The 22,424-nt window shown below is 32.1% G+C and overlaps 2 protein-coding genes across 2 annotated transcripts; one reads left to right on the forward strand and one right to left on the reverse strand.

Annotated features, from left to right (window-relative positions):
* Nucleotides 1–10,213: 10,213 nt before the first annotated feature.
* Nucleotides 10,214–13,393, reverse strand: LOC107414204 (MDIS1-interacting receptor like kinase 2). Its single transcript, XM_048470827.2, has 2 exons — nucleotides 10,839–13,393; nucleotides 10,214–10,716 (listed from the first exon to the last, which is right to left on the reverse strand). The coding sequence occupies exons 1-2, from the start codon at nucleotides 13,378–13,380 to the stop codon at nucleotides 10,370–10,372; spliced, it is 2,889 nt and encodes a 962-aa protein (XP_048326784.2). The 5' UTR covers nucleotides 13,381–13,393; the 3' UTR covers nucleotides 10,214–10,369.
* Nucleotides 13,394–17,669: 4,276 nt separating this feature from the next.
* Nucleotides 17,670–18,845, forward strand: LOC107414202 (F-box protein At5g07610). The gene has a single exon (XM_016022304.3). It carries the CDS (start codon nucleotides 17,670–17,672, stop codon nucleotides 18,843–18,845), a length of 1,176 nt encoding a protein of 391 aa, XP_015877790.2.
* Nucleotides 18,846–22,424: the final 3,579 nt, after the last annotated feature.

Genomic DNA, 22,424 nt, shown 5'->3' on the forward strand with positions numbered 1-22,424 from the left:
GAGAGAGACTAAAAATGTCTCCCAACTATCTGGAAGAGAGCTTAAAAGTAGGAGGACCTGATCCTCATCCCCTAGTTGGTAATCCACAGCAGATAGTTGATTTACCAAGCTCTGAAACTCACTGGTATGCTCGGCTACAGAAGTTCCACTCTGTAATTTTAGATTTACCAATCGCTTAAGCAACAGGGCTTTGTTCCGAGCAGTCTTGGCCTGGTACATGTCCTCTAATTTTGTCCAGATGGCATATGCATCCGTTTCCTTCGCTACATGATGGAAGACACTGTGGTCGATCCATTGCCTAATCTGACCAATCGTTTTCTTATTTAATTTCTTCCATTCTGCTTCTTTGCTGGGATCGAAATTTTCTCCTTTAACTTCTATAGGATCAAACAGATCCTTACAATTGAGGAGATCTTCCATCTAAGGTCTCCAAAGTGTATAATTTGTGGCAGTGAGCTTAACCATAGCTCCCGAAGACGATTCTTCCATTGACATTATGGTTTAACCAAAAATGGAGCCGAATTTGGCAAAACGGAGTTAACCGTTGCGTCCAGAACGGCCGAAAATGGTGGACTTGACTATTCTGGGGTCAAAATATAATTACCAAAAATTTTGGGGCAAAAATGTAATTTCATAAAAATTCTGGGTCAACCTATAAATACAGAAACTATAGGGATCAATCTGTAATTTCCAACAATTCAAGGGCTGTTCCGTAATTTCAGAAACTTCTGATGCCGTGGCAGATTGTGTTGATGTGTCAACACGTGGCAGATGACGTAGCTGAGTGCGCTGACGTGTCTGCTGACGTGGTCGTCTTAACCTCCAGACGGCGTGTGCGGTGTGTGAGGCGTGTGATCTACTGCAGAAAATTTCAGACGGCGCGTGCGGGCGCATGAATCTCTGCGTTTCTCTCCGGCGAACTTGGTTGTTCTCGTCTCGTCGAGTACTTTCACCTGGTATTGTGAAATTAATTATTTGAGCAACTTTTCGAAACACCAACTTGAAAAACAGAGGCTCTATTTTTTCAAATTTTGAACCCAAGCTCTCGACCTGGAGTTCTAATACCACTTGTTGTGGTTCTCTGACCACTTTAGAGAAGAAATATGAGAAGAAAAATAAAAAGAATTCTATTACTCTCTTGAAAATAGAATACAAAAATAAAAACTTCTCTCGTGGAGGATTCTCAAGTGGAACCTCTCTCTACACTGTCAAATTCTCTATGGAATTGCTCACTCTTCTCTCAAGCTCTCTTTGGAACTTAAACACTCTCTCTCTCGGAGTTTACTCTCAATACTCCTCACTTGGGATGATATTGAGCTTGCTCTCTTGGCTTGCTTTGCATGCAACGGAATGAACCTATTTATAGGCTTACAAGTCGGTTGCATGGCCACAATCTTCAACAGCTTCTGACAGTAGCCCACAATTGTTGAGCAAGTTGGAGTTCGGTGTTAAATGCAGCAATGGCCATTGTCAAAGATGGTGGCTAAGCAGTCTTCACACTGTCGGTGCAGTGGTGGTGCGGCTGGACTTCACAAAAAGAACAATACCAAACGACATTGGCATTTTTTCCAAACTCCTTTTGCTTAGCCTTTCTAGAAATTCTTTCAATGGATCTTTACCTCTTTCTCTTGCAAACTTCACTCAGGTTTGTGAACTTGACGTTTCCCACAACAACTTATCGGGTGAGACACCAGCAAATATAGGGAATTTATCCAATCTGTCCTTATTAAACCTGAAAGATAACCAGCTTTCAGGTGGCTTGACTGTGCAAATTGGAGCACTATTCAACTTAGTTACCTTAGATATGTCTATGAACAATCTAAGTGGACCAATTCCACATCAAATTGGAGACTGGTCCAAGCTGATGTACTTATCTTTGAGTAACAATTAGTTGAATGGTACAATACCAAATAGCATTGGTAATCTTCTGGGTTTAAAAAAATGATTGTACTATTTTTTTAATTAAAATCGATTAATTAGTTCTAAATCAAAAAGTTTTGCAGTTTGGATATTTGTTCATCACCTATCAGCAACGCTGAGTTACTTTTTGATTTTGTAAGTGAATAAAACTCCCAGTGCTTTCCATTGATTCAATCTCCTGGAAAACCCTTTTTTTTTTTTTCTTTCAAATGAGAGAGCCAGGTGGCGTTTTCCACACTCCTCCATATGAGGGTTTGAGTAATCTAACGATCTAAAAAGTAATCCTACTTTTTTCTTTTTTCTTTTTTCTTTAAATCGATTGATCTATTTTTCCTTGGCTGGGCATCTTTTGTTTCCTGTGTTTTTTTAACCGAATTTTCTTAATTCCTATTAAATAATGTAAAATTTTAATTCCCATTTAAAATTTTCATAAGCTTTTTTTTTTTTGACGCGGCAATAACTGCAAATGTAAAGAGAGAGGACACAAAGAAAGCGATAGATGTTTCAAGGTTCATTTTCATTCAATAAAAATCTTTGGTAAAAAGAAACGGTTGCTTGGTTTGCGTTGGAAGGAGAAGAAAACCTAGTATTGGTGGAGGAACTGATGAAGGGCGGACAATTCATTAACCTATAGAGTTTCTTTATCTCCATTGTGTATTGAGACTTGGAATCCAAAGTGGTACACATGATCAATAAGATTGTAACATGTGTCCTACTATGAACACATCAGATTTTTGACATAGCAGCAAGTGAATCCATTACTTGTTTTCTCATGTACGTCTTCTCAAATCCGTTACCAGGCACCGGAAGAGAACGCCTTGGTTGGCGACTAACTGACGCCACCTTAATCCTCGCTTCATCTTTGTCTCTTTCTTGGCTCTTAATCGTGGTTTCCCTCTGTTCGTTTTATAGTTTTCCACCGTTGTTGGTTTGCCGTTTCAACCGTCTTAGAAGAAAAACCCCACATTTAAATAAGATATATAGAGAATCCATAGAATTTCTAGAGATTCCAGAAAATAGCAACCGGGGTTTAATTGTAATAGGAAAAATAAAAATGAAATATTTGTATTTTGAGAGATTCCAGAAAATAGCAACTCTCATAATATATTCGTATTTTAGTTTTTCACTTATATATTTGTGTTTCATTTTATTTTTAGAGATTTTAAGAATATTAAAATAATCTATTTTGATAATTCTTGTTCTCTTATAAATTGTTTTGTAATTGTAGTATTCTATACATATATATAGTAAAGCTTATTGATTTGGAAAGCTACTTGTCAGACTCATCTCCTGCAGATAATGGGTGTCATTTAATTGGAATTAATCAAGACCAGGCCCACAGCCTCCAATGTAAACAGAGGTTCAACAGCCCAAGTCTTGCTATCTCAAGGTCCATTATGCAGAACTAAGTTGGACCGACTGGAGAAGCCGACTGACATAGGCCCAGGTCCTAAGTGTCCACAGTCACCAGGCCACATGGCTATGGCTCGCTGGCCATGGTCCAAGGCATAGTACCCAGTTACCAAGGGCCTGCAATCCAATGGCTTGTAGCCCTTTAAGGGGGGCATTTGGTGACCTTTAGGGGGGGGGGGGGAGGGGGGGTATTTGATATGTAAGACAGATCCGGATTAAACTGGATTGAATAGAACAAGTTTAAATCGGAGAGAATAAAATAATACGATCTATGTTTGACATAGTTTTGTACTGAATGCTGGATTAATTATGCTGGATTAATTATTCCATATTTAATGCAGAATCAAACTGGACTATTCTGTAATTATTTAAAATAATTATTTTTAAAAGTAAAAATTTAAATGATATATTTATATTTAGAAAAAAAAATATTATATTTAATTAAAGTTATAAATTTTTATATTTATATTTACATACCAAATTTTAGTATTTATTTTACATTCACAAATTATATTAATATATAATTTTAGAAATAAATTAAAATTACATTATAACATATTATTTCATAAATAAAAATTAACTAAAATAACATTTAAGTCACAGATTTTTGCCTTGTCCTTGGTTGCATCTGCTAATGTCAACCATAAAGCTATAACTTCTTATTGGATTTCCAGCTATTACAAGATGCTTCATATTCCAGTATAAATCAACTGTTAATTAATAAAAGGAATCAGTAGCCAAATGAAAGACTAGTTTGAGAACAAGATCCACTTCCAAGTTAATGCACAATCTTCATATTGTTTGTTAGTAAAGTCAGTGCAAATTGATTTTCATTTGATAATTAAAAACATACATACGCAGCCTCACCAACTTAATTTAGTTGTCTAGCTTAACGAAAATATAATCCTCCATCCACAGATCAGAGAAGAAGAAGAAGAAATGAAAACAAATCAAAGCCTTATTTTTGCAAATCAAAGATAAAGAAATCACATTCAAAATGAAGAAGCAGAAGATCACAGATTAGAGAAGAAGAAGAAGTACTCATCAACGTTCTCAAATTGAAGAGATGTGGAGGTCCAGCCAGAAACACAATCCAGTGAGAGACAAAGAGAGTTGCTTCGAAGAGTCTGGGACAAGCGTGGCCTGAAGGGTGAGACGGGTCATTTGAGTCCTCTTCGAATGGGATAAAGTGACCAGTTGGGATAAGTTGTCCAGTTCTCCAATTTGGCTTCCTAAACATTGGATTAAGACTGTGGCCAATCTTGACCTGGCCAATCCGGTGAAATGAACATGGCCTAAAGATTCAATCAGTAAAATTTTTTTACTGGTATTGGCTAGTGGTGCCCTTTTAAGGTCTAGACATTTCTTGAAAATTATTTGTTTTTGGTTATTCAAAAATAGTAAAAATATTTAGCAGGAATCAGTATAAATATTAGGGAAGCGTTCAACTAAAGAAAATATTCGATGAAGATCTTTTGACAAATTATATTAACAATTAATTTAGTACATCTAACATCCCGTTTGGTAAGTATCAAAGTTGAGAAGGAAACTAATCCCTGGAATTTAGTTTCCTAAGAATTAATTTTTCTCCTGATATGTTTCATGAGTAATAAGAAAGTACTAAATTTATTATTGTATACTATATTAAGGGCAAATATGTATTGGAAAAAAACAATTTGAAACTACTTTATTTGGAATTCTCAAAATTGCACTTTTAAAAAATAACTTTCACACATATTTTCGTATATTGGTGGAAACCTAATTTTTTGAGCCCACATTTTTCCACCTCACAATAAATATCCAAACGAAAAAAAAAAATTATCACTTTTCCAAAAAAATTAGATTTTCACTAACTTTATCATTATCCAAACATACCGTAAGGGTTAATAAGAATGGAGAAGTTATAGATAGTCATCCTCATGATTTAAACATTATTAGATCTAAACATTTAATAGATAGGATGATATTTGTTAATAATCTTTGTCAAATATCTTCATACATAAAACCTATCCCTAAATATTGAAAGTTAAATTTAAAGATTTTAGGAAAGTGCTGATGTGGATGGAAACTCTAAAAAAATTACAAAATTTTTATTCATATATTTTTTAAATGCTAAAATTAATGCATCATTTTTTTTTAAAAAAGAATAATAATAAATAATAATAAGAAGAAGAAGAAGAACAAAAACAACAACAACAATAAGAATTAGAAAATTTGTAATATAGATAGTATAAAATATAATTACTATGTAGTTAAAGATTTTAAGCATAAAAATAGGTGTTAGAAATTAGAATAAAAAAGTTAAGTATATTACAGAATGAATAATCATTTACTTCATTTGCTTCAGAAACAAAAAGAAGAGAAAGATTTGATGAGAAAACCAAAGGAAAAACGAAATGTTTAAGCCCAATTAGATTCATTTTGAGTATATAAACACAATCAATTTCATTTTCTACTTGGATCACTCTCTTTCTCTCACCCTCTTTCCCTCATTTTGAAATTTTTTTTTTCATGTTTTGTGTTCTCCCCCCCAAAAAAAAAAGGGGGGGGGGGGGGGGGGGGGACATCATTATTTAAAAGAGAGAGGAAACGAGACAGCCAGAGAGGATAGAGAGTCAGAAAGGGAAGATAGAGTGAGAGAGCAGAGAGATGTGTACTGCTTAAGCTTTAGTGTCCATATGAAAATCATATAACTAGGGAAGCAAATGTCGTCGACATCGGTGAAAAATTGCCGATAATGTCTGTTGTCGTCCACCGCCGACACCGAAAAGGGGGAGGGGGGGAGGGGGGAAGAGTTTCCGTTATGGTTGCTGGAGGAATGTCGCCAAAATCGATGGGTTTCGACTGAAAATGCAGATATCGGTGGGAATTTCATTTTTTGGTTGGATATGGTGGAAAATCGGTGGATTATCGTCAGTTGTCAGTGGAATTTTCGACAAGATCTCGACCAGTGTGTGTTGGGGTTGTAATCTGAGATCTGATCTGATTTTTGTGTGTTTGTGATCTGTTGCTATTTGGTTTGTGTGTTTGTATGTTGTGATTGTGAATTTGTTTCCCTGGTTGTGATGTAAGTGTGATCGGCAGAGAAGAGAGGGCTGGTTGTGATCTGGCCGAGAAGAGAGGGAGGAAGAAGACGAAAGGAAGAGAGGAAGAAAAAGAAAGGATAAGAAAGAAATCTTTAAAGGATAAGAAAGAAATATTTCTTCCCACGTGGGGGAAAAAGGAAAGAGAAAGAAAAAATAATATAAAATAATAATATGATAATATTATATTATATAATAGATGATACATGACCTTTTTATATTGTAGCATGTTAATACACATTCCTTTTATCTTTTTTATTTTTTTGTCTTAGTGTTTAATTTGATTTTATCTATTTAAAAGTAAATAAATAATACTGTTAGTTTTTCTGTTATATAATATATAAGATTTTAGTATATATGCCTAATTGGATGAGTATTTTATTGTATTTTATGATTATTGTATTCTAATTATTATATTTTTATATCATTTTACTATATTAATTATCTCATATATAAAAATTTATATTCTAAATCAAAAATTTACAATTTTCGTAACTTTATTGATATTTCCATCGATATCGACATTTCCATCGATATTTATATAAAATCATATACTTAACATTTTCATCAACATCGATATTTTCTTCACTGTATATAACATTCTTAATTGCCACTAGATTAGATGAAGTTAAAATGAAAAGCCAGAATTTAAAAGAACAAGCATATTCAAGCACAAAAAACAAATAAATGATTGTAGTCCATATATTTATAATGACGTTACTCAATTACATAGAATTTTTGTTTTTTTTGTCAAATCCAAACTTTGCCGAGAGATTATTTACATTTATAATAAAGATTTATGCATATCATAGCAAAATTATATATCTATATATATATATTTTGAGCTTATCAAGTTAGTTAATTCTCATAAATATATAATTCATATATATATATATATATAAGCAGTTCAAGTTAGACATATCAAAGAAGACCTCTAAGAGATAGATTCACTTGACATCAACAGAACAAACTGACAGTTTATATGAGAAAAATGATGATGATGATGATGATGATAATAAATAATAAAATAGACTAAAATCTCAATACTGTGCCTGTAAGTCACTAGAAATAGAAAATATTTAGCGTGGTGTGGGATTCTCGAACAATATGACTCTGTTCCTTGTTCGTTTATGAACAAATCATGTTAGAAGTTTTTCCTTTTTCATCTATTATTTAAAGATTTAAATAAAGTTGTTCAATGCATTTACTTGTAAATCTCAAGCTGCTTTATTTGAAAAAACTAGAAATCTCAAGCTGCTTTACTTGGAAAAACCATTTTTTATTCATTTAGGATATTTGTATGGTTTAAAATGGTACTTTTCTATTTCAACGGACTTGATTTTGACAACATCACGAAGTTGATTACCATCCAATAATATAATAATCCCAATGTCATGCTCAGTTAAATGGTCTAATATATATATATATATATATATTTATCAAATTAATGGGAAAAAGTTGTCTAATAATATTGTTTTTTTTCATTTTATTATTATTATTAGTGGTGATAGTTGATTATTATTACTTTTATTATGGAAAGTAAGTGATTCATTGAGAATTAAAAGGCATTACATCATTTGTAAGAGAAAGGCCTTTTTGAGGCATACAAATCTTGAATACTATGTAATGTTTACACGCCATCTTAGTGGCAGTAGTATATCTGTATAAAAAGCTGTTGTATAGGGAATATGTTTATAAGATAAGTTGGACATTTTAATGTGGAATTATTGAATATATTATATTAATTAGTAAAATTAATATTAAAAGTTTAGTTAGATAAGTAGTAACTTTTAACATTTGTTATGTCATTAAGTTTTCAATATACTAGAGCTCTATATTACATATAAATTTTCTTATTAGGACATACTTACAATTTTTCGATCTTATTTATTAACTTTTAAATTATTTCAAATGCTATATTTAAAAATATATTTAGTATTTAAACAGAATTTATTTTATTTTTTTATTCTTTTAGAATTTTAATATTTCACTAAGCTCATATATGCTCGTAAAAGCAATACAAAACTAATAATAAAAATTTTCATAAGAAAATTGTAACACATTTTGAGAAGATATTGATTATATATATATATATATCTTAATTATTTGATATCACTTATGACTATGGAGGGACTTGGCAAGTACCTATCGAAGTATTTTTAATTAATTTTTTAGGAAGTATTAAGAAAAAAAATTATTGAACATTCAAATGCGAAAATAACATTTTTTTACCCCCCCCAAAAAAAAAAAAAAAAAAGTTGCAACATAGCATTAATGTAAATGGTTTTCGGGGATTATTTCACTATAAGTTTATAACCTCGATACAAGAAATACATTTATTGTTGATTTTTTTTTTCCCTTAAAAGTTTAAACTAGTCAGTGTGTCATACTGTGACTAGTACATGTTGATGTCAACCATCCCAATTTAATTAACTTATAAATTTCTTATAAATAAATCCCCACCGTCCATATACGTGTGGTCTAAATTATAACTATGGAAAATCTGCAGGATAATGCTTTTAAAAGTTATCCCCATAATATATGCACAATTAAATTAGCATACATTGACATGGTAAATTGTTATCAATATACTAGAGTTTGAAATAGTTATGGAAAGATAATTATAAATAAAATATTCTTTGATCACGGTTAGAGGATCAAGTTTGAAGATATACTTGTAGAAGGGCATTTAAATCATATATACATATATATATAATGTGTTGGAAAAAAAACAGTTTTAGTAAATATCTTAATTAGTTAGACTTTAAAATAATTAAATTGGTTGCATTTTAACCTACGTAATCATTTCTTCAAATTAAATATTATAAGACAATCAATGTTTAATAATGAAATGTGCCCCAAAAAAAATTCTGGTCCGCTGTTTATATACCGTTTTTTTTTTTTTTTAATATTTATTTGTTATCTTCTCATTTATCCACTTTTTATCTTCTTTTTTATTTTGGTCGATATTTACCCTTTTGTCCTTCACCTCACACTTATCTAAAAATTATATCATACTTAATAATATTTATTAGCAATTTCTTTTTTTCTTTTCTTTTTTTTGATGAAAAGCAGTTTCTTAGTTATATAATGCTTATTAACTACTAATTAATAGCAAAATAAATCTGTAATTAAAACCAGAAATATACAGTTTCAACAATATTATATTTATTAATGTTTATTAAATATTAATTATATTTAATGAAAATTTTCTTTTATTATTTTTTTCATTTTAATTTATTTTTTTGACTTTTTAGATATTTGAGATATAGGTTAAATTTGAAATAATAGCTTACAACTAAAACAAACATTTCATGATGATAAGAGGATCATTTTCGAACAGATATTCCAAAAAAGGTCTTGTTAGCCTTTTAATCATAATATTTTTTTATAAAAAAAGTTTAATAAATATCATAATTAATTAGTTGGGTCTTTAGTATAACTAAATTTGTTGCATTTTTTTTAACTATATTATTATTATTTTTTTAAAATCATACATTACAAAAAAAAAAAAAAGATCAATGTTTAATTATGTAAGGATGTCCCTCTAAAAAAAAAAGATCTGCCACCGTATGTATACATACAGAGAGAGAGAGAGAGAGAGACTGCCACCGTATGTATACATACATAGAGAGAGAGAGAGAGAGAGAGAGAGAGAGAGAGAGCTGCACTATTATAAGCGGAGTCGCTCATTATTTAATTGGCATCATTTAGTTATATTCATGTATAACTTAACTTAAAGCATCACCTACTTACATGCAAATATATCTAGGCGACACCCACTAATCAATGGGTGATTAATTACGCCCACCATGTCGTGTCATGATGTTACTTAATACGTATTGGAAAATGACAATCATACCGAAAACACTCTCAACTAGGCTGCAAGCCATTTACATATACCTATTCACCCAAAAAAAAAGACATTTACATATTACCAACCTGAGTATGCTTCAAACCATATTTTCTATCATCCGCTTCAAACCATATTTTCTATCATCACCACCGTGTACTTCAAGCTGATTGGATACATTTCGCATGGTAGGACAAGCTTGTGGATCTGCACTCAAACACGATATGCCAACTTTCAAAATCAGATCTAATTTGTCACCGATTTTCTCATTTCCAGGAGGCAATAAACGAGAATCTACTACGTCTTTGTATTCAATTCTTTGGTCAGTCCCCGAATGTAGACAAGATATGAGTTCCCCTGGGTGCTTTCCCGTTACAACTTCAAGTGTCAGAACTCCAAAGCTATAAACATCACATTTTTCTGTCACTGCCATGCTAAATGCCAGCTCTGTATACGTGTATATATATATATATATATACACCCCAAAAACGTGCATGAAAATCATAAATTAAATTGCAAAATTATGCAACATGCATATTGGCAAATTAAAAGTAAGCAAATATATATACCTGGGGCTAGGTAACCATATGTGCCTGCTATTGATGTCCAGTTTGAGGAATCTGGATTCAGAAACCTTGCAGTGCCAAAATCCGAGACATGAGCCTCAAGTTCTGAGTCCAACAACACATTTTTGCTTGAAATGTCTCGGTGAATTATTGGTGGCACACAATCATGATGCATATAGGATAATGCATTGGCTACGCCTCGCACTACTGCTATTCTTTTCACCCAATCCAACTCTTCGGCACCCTCTTCACTTCTCAGAATATCCGCTAGACTTCCTCTTTCCATGAACTGATAAACCAAAAATGTATGCAGTCCTTGAAAACAGAATCCATAAAGTTTTACGATGTTTCGGTGCTTGATTTCTGTCAATGCTGCCACTTCATTCGCAAAATGTTTTATATTCTCCATTTCCGAATCATCTCTGGCCTGAAAGTTGAGCTTTTTTACCGCTAATACATCATACCCCGGCATGTCCACTTTGTATACCTTCCCATACCCTCCCAACCCAACCAAATACTTGTCATCAAAGTTATCTGTAGCTTCCAGTATATCTTCGTACACAAGTTTTCCATCGAAATACCATATTGAAAACGGATTTTCTACTTTCAATGTTGTCCGTTCACCTTCCGACAAATTTCTTGATGGTGATTTGTTTTTCCACATAAATGTCATAATCCCAACAAATATCAACGAAATTAGCAACGCAATAGCTAAAGAAGCAACGACGACTATCAAAAGCTTGTGCTTTCCTTTCCCTCCACCATTGCTGCAGGGGAGGAGACCTTTTATGTTCCCACATAAACCTTTATTGTTGCTGAAGGCTTGTGGATTCGCTGACTGAAATATGTTCGTGCCTGGAACAGGACCCTCCAAGGAGTTGTATGAGAGATTGATACCCATTAAGCTTACCAAGTCGCTGAAAGAGGCCGGGATTGATCCAGAGAGATTGTTGTTGGACAGGTTCAATATCTCTAGACTTGTAAGCCTCCCAAGCTGGGGTGGTATTCCTCCGCTGAGAGAATTGCAACTCAAATCTAGTAAATCTTGTAATGACTCTGCTAGATTACCAATCTGATATGGGATTCTACCACTCAGCCGATTCTTGCTCAAACACAAAGTTCGAAGCTTGGAACAGCCCCCTGTTTGAGATGGAATTGACCCACTTAGCTTGTTCATTGAGAGGTCCAAGGACTCCAAGTCAGATAATGATCCAATCCCAGCAGGTACTCTGCCTGAAAGTTGGTTATCTTTCAGGTTTAGGAAGGACAACTTTGACAAATTTTGAATATCTGCTGGTATCTCACCAGATAACTGATTGGAAGAAAGATCAAGCTTCACTAGCTGGCTCAACTGAACAATCTTATCTGGTATTTTTCCAGTAATCATATTCCCAGCTATCTGCAGCAGCGTTAAATTCCGGCATTGTCCCCAGTTTGGTGAAAGCTCGCCTCGCAATTTGTTGAAGCTCAAATCAATATAAGTAAGGTTGGGATACACACCAAAGTCTTGGTCTATATATCCTGTGAGCTGGTTATATTCAAGCCTAACCCGATATAAGCTTCGACAATTTCTTAGGCTCATCGGGATTAGACCTGTGAAATTGTTGTAGGCTGCACTGAAGTTGACAAGCATTCCACCTTTACAAACTTGTGGAGGTAAATGGCCAGTGAAGCTGTTCTCTGCCAGATGCAGAACAGTCAAAGATGAAAGATTTCCAAGTTCTTTTGGTACAACTCCTGATAAGTGGTTAGTAAATAAACGCAAATCAGACAATTTGGTTAGAGTTCCCAACTCAGCAGGTATCTCTCCGGATAATACATTATTGGGAAGACGAAGAATGCTTAAGTCACTCAAATTGCAGAGAGATGAAGGAATAGGACCATTGAAATAATTCCCATCTAGAGCCAATAGACGCAGGGACTTCAAGTTTCCTATCTCTTCAGGAATTCTGCCTCCAAGCTGGTTATCTTGGAACAAAAGGTTTTTAATACTTAAAAGACCAGTTTTGGACTGGCTTGATTGAGGGAATAAACGGGGATCCAAAATTCCCTTAATCTGGTTTCGGGAAATGTCAAGCTCATAAACTTTAGTGAGATTAGCAAGGGAAAGAGGAAGAGAACCATGGAGAGAATTTGTAGAAAGATCAAGGAATTGGAGATTTGACATGAGGCCAATATTGATTGGTATAGTTCCTGTGACATTGTTTTCATTGAGATCGAGACGAAGAAGGTTGGGAAAGGATGAGAAATCAAAGTTTTGGAGGGTGCCATTTATGCCTCTGCTTGGAAGGTTTATCTGAGTTATGTTTCCTGCTCTGTTGCAGGTAATTCCATACCATTTGCATGGACTTGGAGGAGTGGAAGAACTATTGGTATGTGTTGGAAAAACCCAGGAGTTGAAAACTGATTGGTTTGGTAGGCTATTTTTCCACTCGATTAAAGCCTCAGCTTCTGTGTTTGACAGTGCATCAGCTTTGTGGAAAGAAAGCAAAGCTACCCAAGAAAAAAGGATTGAAAATGAGAGGAATTCTAGTTTCTTGGCCATGACTTGAAAATGGAAATTTGGAGACTGTTTTTTTGGTACTGTTTTGTTGGTGGCTTAATGAGGCTTTATATATTAGTTTTGTGACTTTTGTCCATGTGGGTTCAAGTTCATTAACCAATCTATGACCCTGTTTGTGAACTATTTAAATAAAGACCAAATTGTTTCATCAAATGGACTCTATTTTATTTTAATCTAATTTGTTGGAAAAATGTAATTTCGTTGGGCCTACATCTTGAAAATGCTGACACACGCTTAGTTAACCATGTTTTTCACAAACGTGATCATTTTCGCTTTTGACTTGCAATACTAAATTAACAAAGACAACCTTGAGAATTGGTTGCCCGAGCCTTTTTACTAATTTTGTTGGTAATAGTTGGCTACCCGAGATCGATCTTATGTATGGGAGAAATTGAAAAAGAAATAATAATTAATTAACCTAGTTCTAAAATACAGGGGATGAAAAATAGCAATTCACGAACTTTATTATTATTATTATTATTATTATTATTATTATTATTATACTAATGGAAATTCATTTGTTTTGTAAGAGAATTAATGAGGAAAAGAAAGTTTTGTATCATCTTGGTTGTTTAGTATGGAAAGTGAAAATAGAAATTAGTAAGATATTAACTTTTACAAATTATAATTTTAGTTATTTGGATTAAGTATATATAAAAGTATAATTTAGTATTAATAGTGGTGTATTTGGGAATAAGATTCCAAATCCTTTACAAAATTATAAGATGCTATTTTCTTTCCCCATCTCCATAGTTACCTTCAGTTGTTTCAAATCCAAATTTTACACTAAAAAGATATTATTTATTTATATAGCACTGAATCTTACATGTAGATATAACAATTTAATTGGTTAAAATATCATAATCAGTTTACTTTTCCATCTCATCTTTTTAAATAAAAAAATAATTAAATAAAATCAATTAATAATCGTGACATTCCATTATTTATAATGGATTAGATAAATAACAAAAATCTTTATTCTATATACAAAAACATCGCCTTTTTTGTTTTTGTTTTTAATAATATCTAAGCATAACATTAATTGCCATGTGACTCACGTAGTGGCACAAACATTATTTATCTTAACAGCTTGAAGTATATAATGAGAGACCAGTTGAAAACATATCATAAAAGCAACCAATTAAACAATAAAAATGGAAATAAATTATTTGTCCAAGTTATTGTAAGGGAGTTAGGACATCTTCCATCGATTCCAAAGTCTTGTTCCATTTGGCTTTAACTATATGTTAATCTTATCTACTTATCCTTCATGTCCAATATTTATGTAAAAGCAACACAAGTCATGAAGAACATGTAGTGCAAGAGAAACATAATGATGATTTTTTGGTTCAATCCACTAAAACTTTCTTAATTCCATGTGTTTTTTCTTCCATGTTTAATTAAAATGCAAGAAGATCCAATATATACATCCACCATTAATATTAATATTAATAAATTTGGGAAGCTATAGATGGTTCTGCTCAGTGACGAAACCAGGATCCTTAGTTTTGGGGCGCAATGTGAAGGAAAAATAAATATATATCGAAATATAGATGTATGTATTTTTCATTTATAATATATAATAATTCAAAATATAAAACGAATAATAGATGCTATAATAAAAAGGACAAAAGGTTTAAAAAAAAATATTAATTATCAAGGAAAAAATATGATATTAAGAAAACAGGTGCAAAAAAAAATTAATTCTAGACAAGTTTGTTATATTTTAACACAACCTTTGTGTAATTATTGAAGAAAAATTGTTTATAAGTAAATTTAATTTTTAGACTAATTATTAGGTGAATATATATATTTTTTGGCAACATCTATACAGATGTATAATCACATAAAATATATATTTAGCTAAAATTAAAAAAAAAATCTAATGCTAAAACTTAGTTTATCACTTCATTACTAAAAAAGTACATAAAATTACTAATTGAGTTTATGATATATTTAATATATAAACTAAATTCTTTCTATTTTTAACAAATAACAGATATTTTGATTGGAAGCTTTTAAAGTGGCAATCGATTATAGAAAAATTTATTTGGTATGTTATTAATGGGGGGCCGAAATTTTATTTTCATTAACTTTAATTTCTTAAAAAAGAAAATTAAAAGAAAATGGGGCGGGGCTAAATATAGTTTCGTCACCGGTGCTGCTGAAATTTTTGGTCATTCGAAGTTAAGCTTTAAATTTTTGGGTTACCGTTGGTCATCTATCAACATGACCCTTTGAAATTAAACAAAATGGTTGTTATTGTTATACTGACATTTAATTATTTAGAAATTAACGATTTATTTTTTTATTTTTAATTTTTTGAAGAAATTGACTATATTTAGAAAAAATTAAAAGGAAAACTAATCAAAATGTTGGATAGGGTTAGTCAAGCCAACCATACTAGCTAATATAATAGTCACGTCTCAGTATTATTTCACAATTTCGCTTACATTGATTTAGGAAATAATTAACCAAACTTTTCAGTGATGCAAATACATGTGATCTATTAAAGTGACTGGTTATGATATTAGCTAGTATGGAAGCCCGGCTTGGACCTACAAATCAACGAAAACTAGGAAAATTTTGACCAAAAACAAACAAGAGCGCATACTTTACTCTCCTTTTTTTTTTTTTTTAATTAATGTATTTTTTTTTTTCCCCCACCATTTCTTTCGCTCACTCGTATATTGAAATTGAATCACATAAGGAAAAAGAAAAAATAAGAGAAATTGTTTCCAAAAAAAAAAAATATACATATATATATATATATATCAGAGAAATTGAAATTGTTACATGTCCTATTAAGGTCATGGGGATTCAAGCATCTATGTTTCTAACTCTGGAAAAATTGTGTCTATATGACAATGGTAAAAGTCCAGAGATCAAATCCTGTTCTAATATCATAAAAGAAAACTCGGGAAAAAAAAAAAGAATAAAATAACACTTGTTTTTGTGAAGTGTAATAGTCAAATATTTTGGCCTAATTATGTTTGTTTTTATTAGAGTTTTTTCTTCTTCTTTTTTCGGTCAAAATCTTTTATTAGAGTTTGACAAAGTTTTTTTCATATCATTTTCCAGTTTTCCTTGGGCAACATAAATTAAACCGACAAGGAAAGGTGGAATAAAAAGCATGACCAATTCTTTCACACACACACGCACGCGCGGGAGCGCACACATAAAAAACAAAAAATATATAAAAATAAAAATAAAAATAAAAATAAAAAAAGGAAAAGAAAGAGCATAATCAATTAGTGGGCTGGACCATATTCAAGTTGGGCCAGATATGGCTTCAAAGTCCAAGCTCTGTTCGTAAAAATGCTTGTCCCTACATTGAGGATCTTCCTTCGATTAATTTCAATGCTGACAAAAATCTGAATTGGTTCTGTTACTATACCCTTTTCATTTTTGAGAAATGCGATTGGTTTTATTTTTGTTTCTTTCTTTCTTTAATTTGGAGGCTATTTCTTTTAGCAATTTACAATGTTTTTACTATTATAAAATAATACTAGTGATATAAAAAGTTTACTGAATGAATAAGTTATTATTTTATTAGTTTAGTATTTAACAATAATATTATAGGTAATAAAATATTTATCAAATAATATTTTGTTTATATTTATCAAAGAATACATTGTTTAACATTTATTAAATAGCATGTATTAATAATTTAGTATATTATTGACCATATATTTATATAATTTAAATATGAATAATTAAATTTTTAAATAGATAAATAAATAAATAAATAAAACAATGAAATATTGACATATGCATATCATTCACCATATTATATGATAAATATTTTAATAACTTTAGCTTTACTGTTTATTTAGTTAAACACTTATCCAATAAAATATTAACATCACACGGATAAACATTTAGATTTTTTAATACCTCTAAGTACAATTATAGACTTTGTAGTCAATAAAGAATGAAAAATAAATAAATAAAAAGATTGAAATCCCATGTTTCTACAAAACAGTGCAATAGTAAAAGTTTAAATCCTCCATCTTCTAATATATATATATATATATTTGAAACTATTCTCAAAGTTAAAAATAAAAAATCAAAATAAAATAAAAGAAAAAATAAGATTGAAATTTCACTAGCAACAATTTTAATTCCAATACATTAGGGTTCCGTTAGCATAGAAGTTTAGGAGACTTTATGAACACATTGGCAGACTAGTATTATTTTTGGGCGATCGTCGTCGACTGCGCGGACTGACAGACAAAATCATGAGGAAGGTCAAACGAGAAGTTTCATCGATGGCTGCATCGCTATTGGCGGAAAAAATAGCCAACAATGACGACCTCCTCGATCAAATCCTTGACCGACTGCCAATAAAATCCCTGATTAGACTACAATCAGTATCCAAACACTGGCTATCTCTCGTCTCCACCGTTTACTCTCGCCGTAATACTCGCCCAAACTCCGCCAGCGGCTTAATCATGTTCTGCAACAGTTATACTTTCATAGATTTCATCGATTTCAACCTCAGAAACACCACCCACTTCAAATTCTCCGGCGGCCCCGGGCCCTTGAAATCTCTTCCATTCCTTGAAAGCAATGCAAAAGAAGGTATTGATCTCTTGCACGCCTGTAATGGGTTATTGCTATTTCGTACCCTAGATAGGAATTTCTACGTAGCCAATCCCACCACAAAGCAATGTATGAAACTTCCTCGGCCTCCATCATTGGCTCGCAATAATGGATGTTTCATCTTCAATTTAGCTTATGATCATTGTAAGTCGAAGCATTACTTCAAAGTTGTTTGCGTTACAAAGAGTGGCTATGGATCACACAAGATTGATATTTACTCATCCCAGACAGGTCGTTGGAAGCACTCCGGTTTTTTCAATGAGTACATGCATTTAAATCTTGATGATTATGATGGTTGTTCTCTTGGTGGTGTCTTTTGGAATGGTGCTATTCATTGGATTCGGGTCGGCCGTTTAGTGTATTTCAATGTCGAGGAAGGAGTATTAAATATAAAGGGACTGCCATTGCCCAGGGACGTCGACAACATGTCAAAACCAAGGATCAACTGGTATTTCGAGGAGTCGAGAGACCATTTGCTTTTCATTGCTACCTTCTTGCTAAATGGGTTTCATGATGTGAATCCGGAGTTTGATATCTATGAGTTGGAGAGGGACTATTCCAAATGGACGTTCAAGTTCCATGTTGATCTCCGTGAATCTGTATTGCCTTTTGTACCAAAATATAATGGCATCTTTCACATAATTTTTGTTGCTCCAAGTAAGAAAGATGAAGAATCGTACATGGTACTCCAAACATCGGGTATACTTGTAGTTTACTACTTCAAGACTCAAACTTTGACTCAAATTGTTTCGCATCCTTCAAGAATGATTAACTTACCTTTTCAATATTTTTATCCCTACATTGAAAGTGTCGCTCGGCTTAATTTGAATGCTGATCAATGATGATCAAATTTGATTTGGTTCTGTTAATGTGAACTGCTATATACATATAGAGGGTTTTATTTTTGTTTCTTTGTTTCCAATCTGAGGCTAGTTTTAGCAATGTACAATGCTTTCTCTAATTTTATTCAAGAAAAAAAAAATCGTCTTTGAAATTGCTATTTCAAATTAAACATTTTATTAATTTGGATTAAGTATTGAAGCATAATTTAGTATTAATAGTCGTTGTGTTTGGGCATAAGATTCCAAATGAAGAAAACCATTTGTTTTCTAATCTCACTTTCATGTGTAATTTGTTTTCTTTCAGTTTCATACTTATACTGAAAAAATATACTATTTTCCACTAGTATTAACCATTATTAAGGAATCTTGAATGTTAGATGACAACTTAATTGGTTAAGTATTATATATGGTTTTACTTTTTGATATAACTTATTTTTAGTTTTAGAAACTTATATTTTAAATAGGGTCCATTAATAACGTTGATGGTCATCCAATTGTGATACCGTTTCTACACCATATAATATGATCATAATTGCCATATGATTCAAGCGGTGGCACATTCATCTATTTTAACAGCCATGGATACATAATTAGAGAGGCATTGGAAACACTTATGATCATAAAACAACAAAATTGGAGAAAAAGAAGAATTATTTGTCATGTTATTGTTAGGGGATTTAGGACGTCAATGATCTATTTCCCAAGTCCTCTTCCCTTAGCTTTAGCAATATGAAAATCTTATCCATTTATGCTTCTCGTTCACCATTGGAAGCAGCAAGTTTCATGGAGAACATGTAATGCAACTACAAGATAAACAAAATGATTATCACCCAACAAAAAAAAAAAAAAAAAAGATAGAGAGAAACATAATAATGATTTTTGTTTCAATCAACTTTCTTAACTCTATATATATATATATATATATTTTTTTTTAAATCTTGAACATGAAACGAAGATCCAATAATCCACTAATAATATGAATATGAATATCTTTTAAATTAAAGTTATATATGGTGTTCTGCTACAATTTCTGGTTCGGGGAAAGTTAAGCTTTAAAACTTTGAGTTTCCAAGTAGGTCATTTTTCAAATTGACTCCCTTGAAACTCCTTGAAATTAATAAGGCCTTGTGACTTCTGGTTTATTTTACTTAATTGTGTGTAATTTGCCTATTTCTAATATTTTTTACTAAATAGTTATTTAATTGTGCAAAAGTAACAAGGTGTTGTAACTTTTTGGATTTAAATTGGTAATTTTTATTTTTATTTTTATTTTTTGATAATAGCTTGTCATTCGTAATTATTAGAAATGTAAGATTGTTCTTTTTCCTTCAAATTTATAACTACTCGAAATATAATAAATTTTAAAGAATATTAATCGATATTTGGAGTAAACAAATTATATACAGTTAAGTAGAAAAAATTAAAATGAGTGTGATAGCTCAGTTGATAAGAGCAATCCTATCTACGTTTTCTACACTGGATTCGAGTCTATATGGAAACATGTAATCAGTAAAAAAAAAAAAAAAAAAAAAAAAGTAGAAAAAATTAAAAACCAACACGCTATCAAATGACACGTAAACAAACTGCCAAAAAAAAAATCCGTAGAAGAAGGTAAATAAAAAGAAAGAAGTAGGAGAGAGAGGACGAGGAAAAAAAAAAAAAAAAATCCTCCGCATGATCAACTAGTGTGGGCTGGATTATATTCGAGTAGGGCCAGATCTGGCTTAATGTTCCAAGCTAGGTTTAGAAAAATATTTGGGCCAAAATTCTATTCTCTAGCCCAATTGTCAATTGAAAATTGCTCAAGTCTGCCGAAACTTAAACGTCAGAATCCATTATCGATTCCTTTTTATCCCACCAGAAATAAATAAATAACTCAAGGCGCTTATTTTACAGGTACCACTAATAAAGGTTAAGGGGTATTTCAAAAATATAAACAAACGTTCAGGGGATTTAAAAAAATAAAAAATAAAAAAAATCAGGGGACGATCCCTTGTATATATATTGGCAGAGTATTGGGCCCAATCTGCGACCGACAAATTGAAAATCTCATCCATGGCCGATTCTAATGAAACAACAACATCATATCTATGGCCCAGAAAAACAGGCAACAACGATGACCTCCTCACAGAAATCCAAGTCGGACTGCCATGATTACACTAAAATCAGTATCCAAACACTGGCTCTCTATTATTTCCGTTGCCGTTTTCGTTCTCGACGTGCCCCTTACCCAAACTCCGCCAGCGGCCTAATATTGTTCTGCAATGGTTTCAGACCACAACGTGTAATAAATTTCATGGATTTTAATGGATTCGAATTCTCCAACCACGCCACTTGCCCCTTGAGATCTCTCCCTTTCCTGGGTTGTTATTTTGCACTCCCAATCCAGAAACAAAATTTAATTTACATGGCCAATCCAAACACAAAGCAAATTACCATACTTCCTCGGCCTTCGTCAATGTCGGATTGCCATGCTTATGGTCCTGGTAAGTCGCCGCATTCCTTCAAAGTCGTTTGCATTAGGACTAGTGGGTGTATAAAGAAGCCATGCCAGATTGAGATTTACTCATCCCACACATGCCATTGGAAGTTCTCCGGTGGATTTTTCCAACTTACCTCCCTGTATATCACTTTTATCACTTTCTAAGTGTGTTTCTCTTTGCGCTGTTTCTGATGGGGGTATTTTGGAATGGTGCTTTTCATTGGGCTATTCATGGTTTTGGGGCCTCATTCAATGTTGAGAAGGAAGTACTAAACCAATTGCCATTGCCATTAATGATAGAGCATCAAAGAGGAGGATAAATTGTTATCTTCATTGCATCTTATTAAGACGTTTTATACCGATGATTACCATATGAATCCGGAGTTTGATGTTAATAAGTTCCACCTTGATATCCCTGAATCTGTATACACCTTAATACAGACTGAATATAACAAGTACTCCTACATCATTTTTGTCCGTCGAAGTGAGCAAAATGATGAATTATAAATGGTGCTCCAAAAACAAGACCATTCACTTTTGGTTTACTACTACAAGACTCAAACTGTGAAGCACATTATTAATCCTGATCATCTTTCGAAAATGAAGTTCTTACCTTATTGTTATTTGTATCCCTACATTGAGAATCTCGCATGGGTTAATTTTAATGCTGATGGTCAAGTTTGATTTTGTTCTGTAACCGACTTATATGGATGACTTTTTGGTTCACTCAACTTAAACTTTCTTAATTCCATATATTTTCTTCAATGTTTAACATCAAAAGAAGATGCAATACATCCTCCATTATTGTTAAAACTAATATGACTATTTTTGAAAATGTGAAGCTATATATGGTGTTGACAGATCAAAATTACTGTCTGATGACAAATCAAAATGTTGGACAGGGTAGTATTCAAGCTATCAAACTTGGTAATTGGTAATTGTTATGTCCTCTCTATATCTCACAATTAACCAAGCTTTTTCAGTGATGTGCAATTGCATATGTGAATGCGGGTCCACAACAAGCTTCTAAATGCTTTTATCCTTTTTAAGAAGTCACTTTAACATATCAAATTTGATTTATATCTCGAAATATATAT

This window comes from Ziziphus jujuba, chromosome 8, assembly GCF_031755915.1.
Source record: "Ziziphus jujuba cultivar Dongzao chromosome 8, ASM3175591v1".
Taxonomy (NCBI): domain Eukaryota; kingdom Viridiplantae; phylum Streptophyta; class Magnoliopsida; order Rosales; family Rhamnaceae; genus Ziziphus; species Ziziphus jujuba.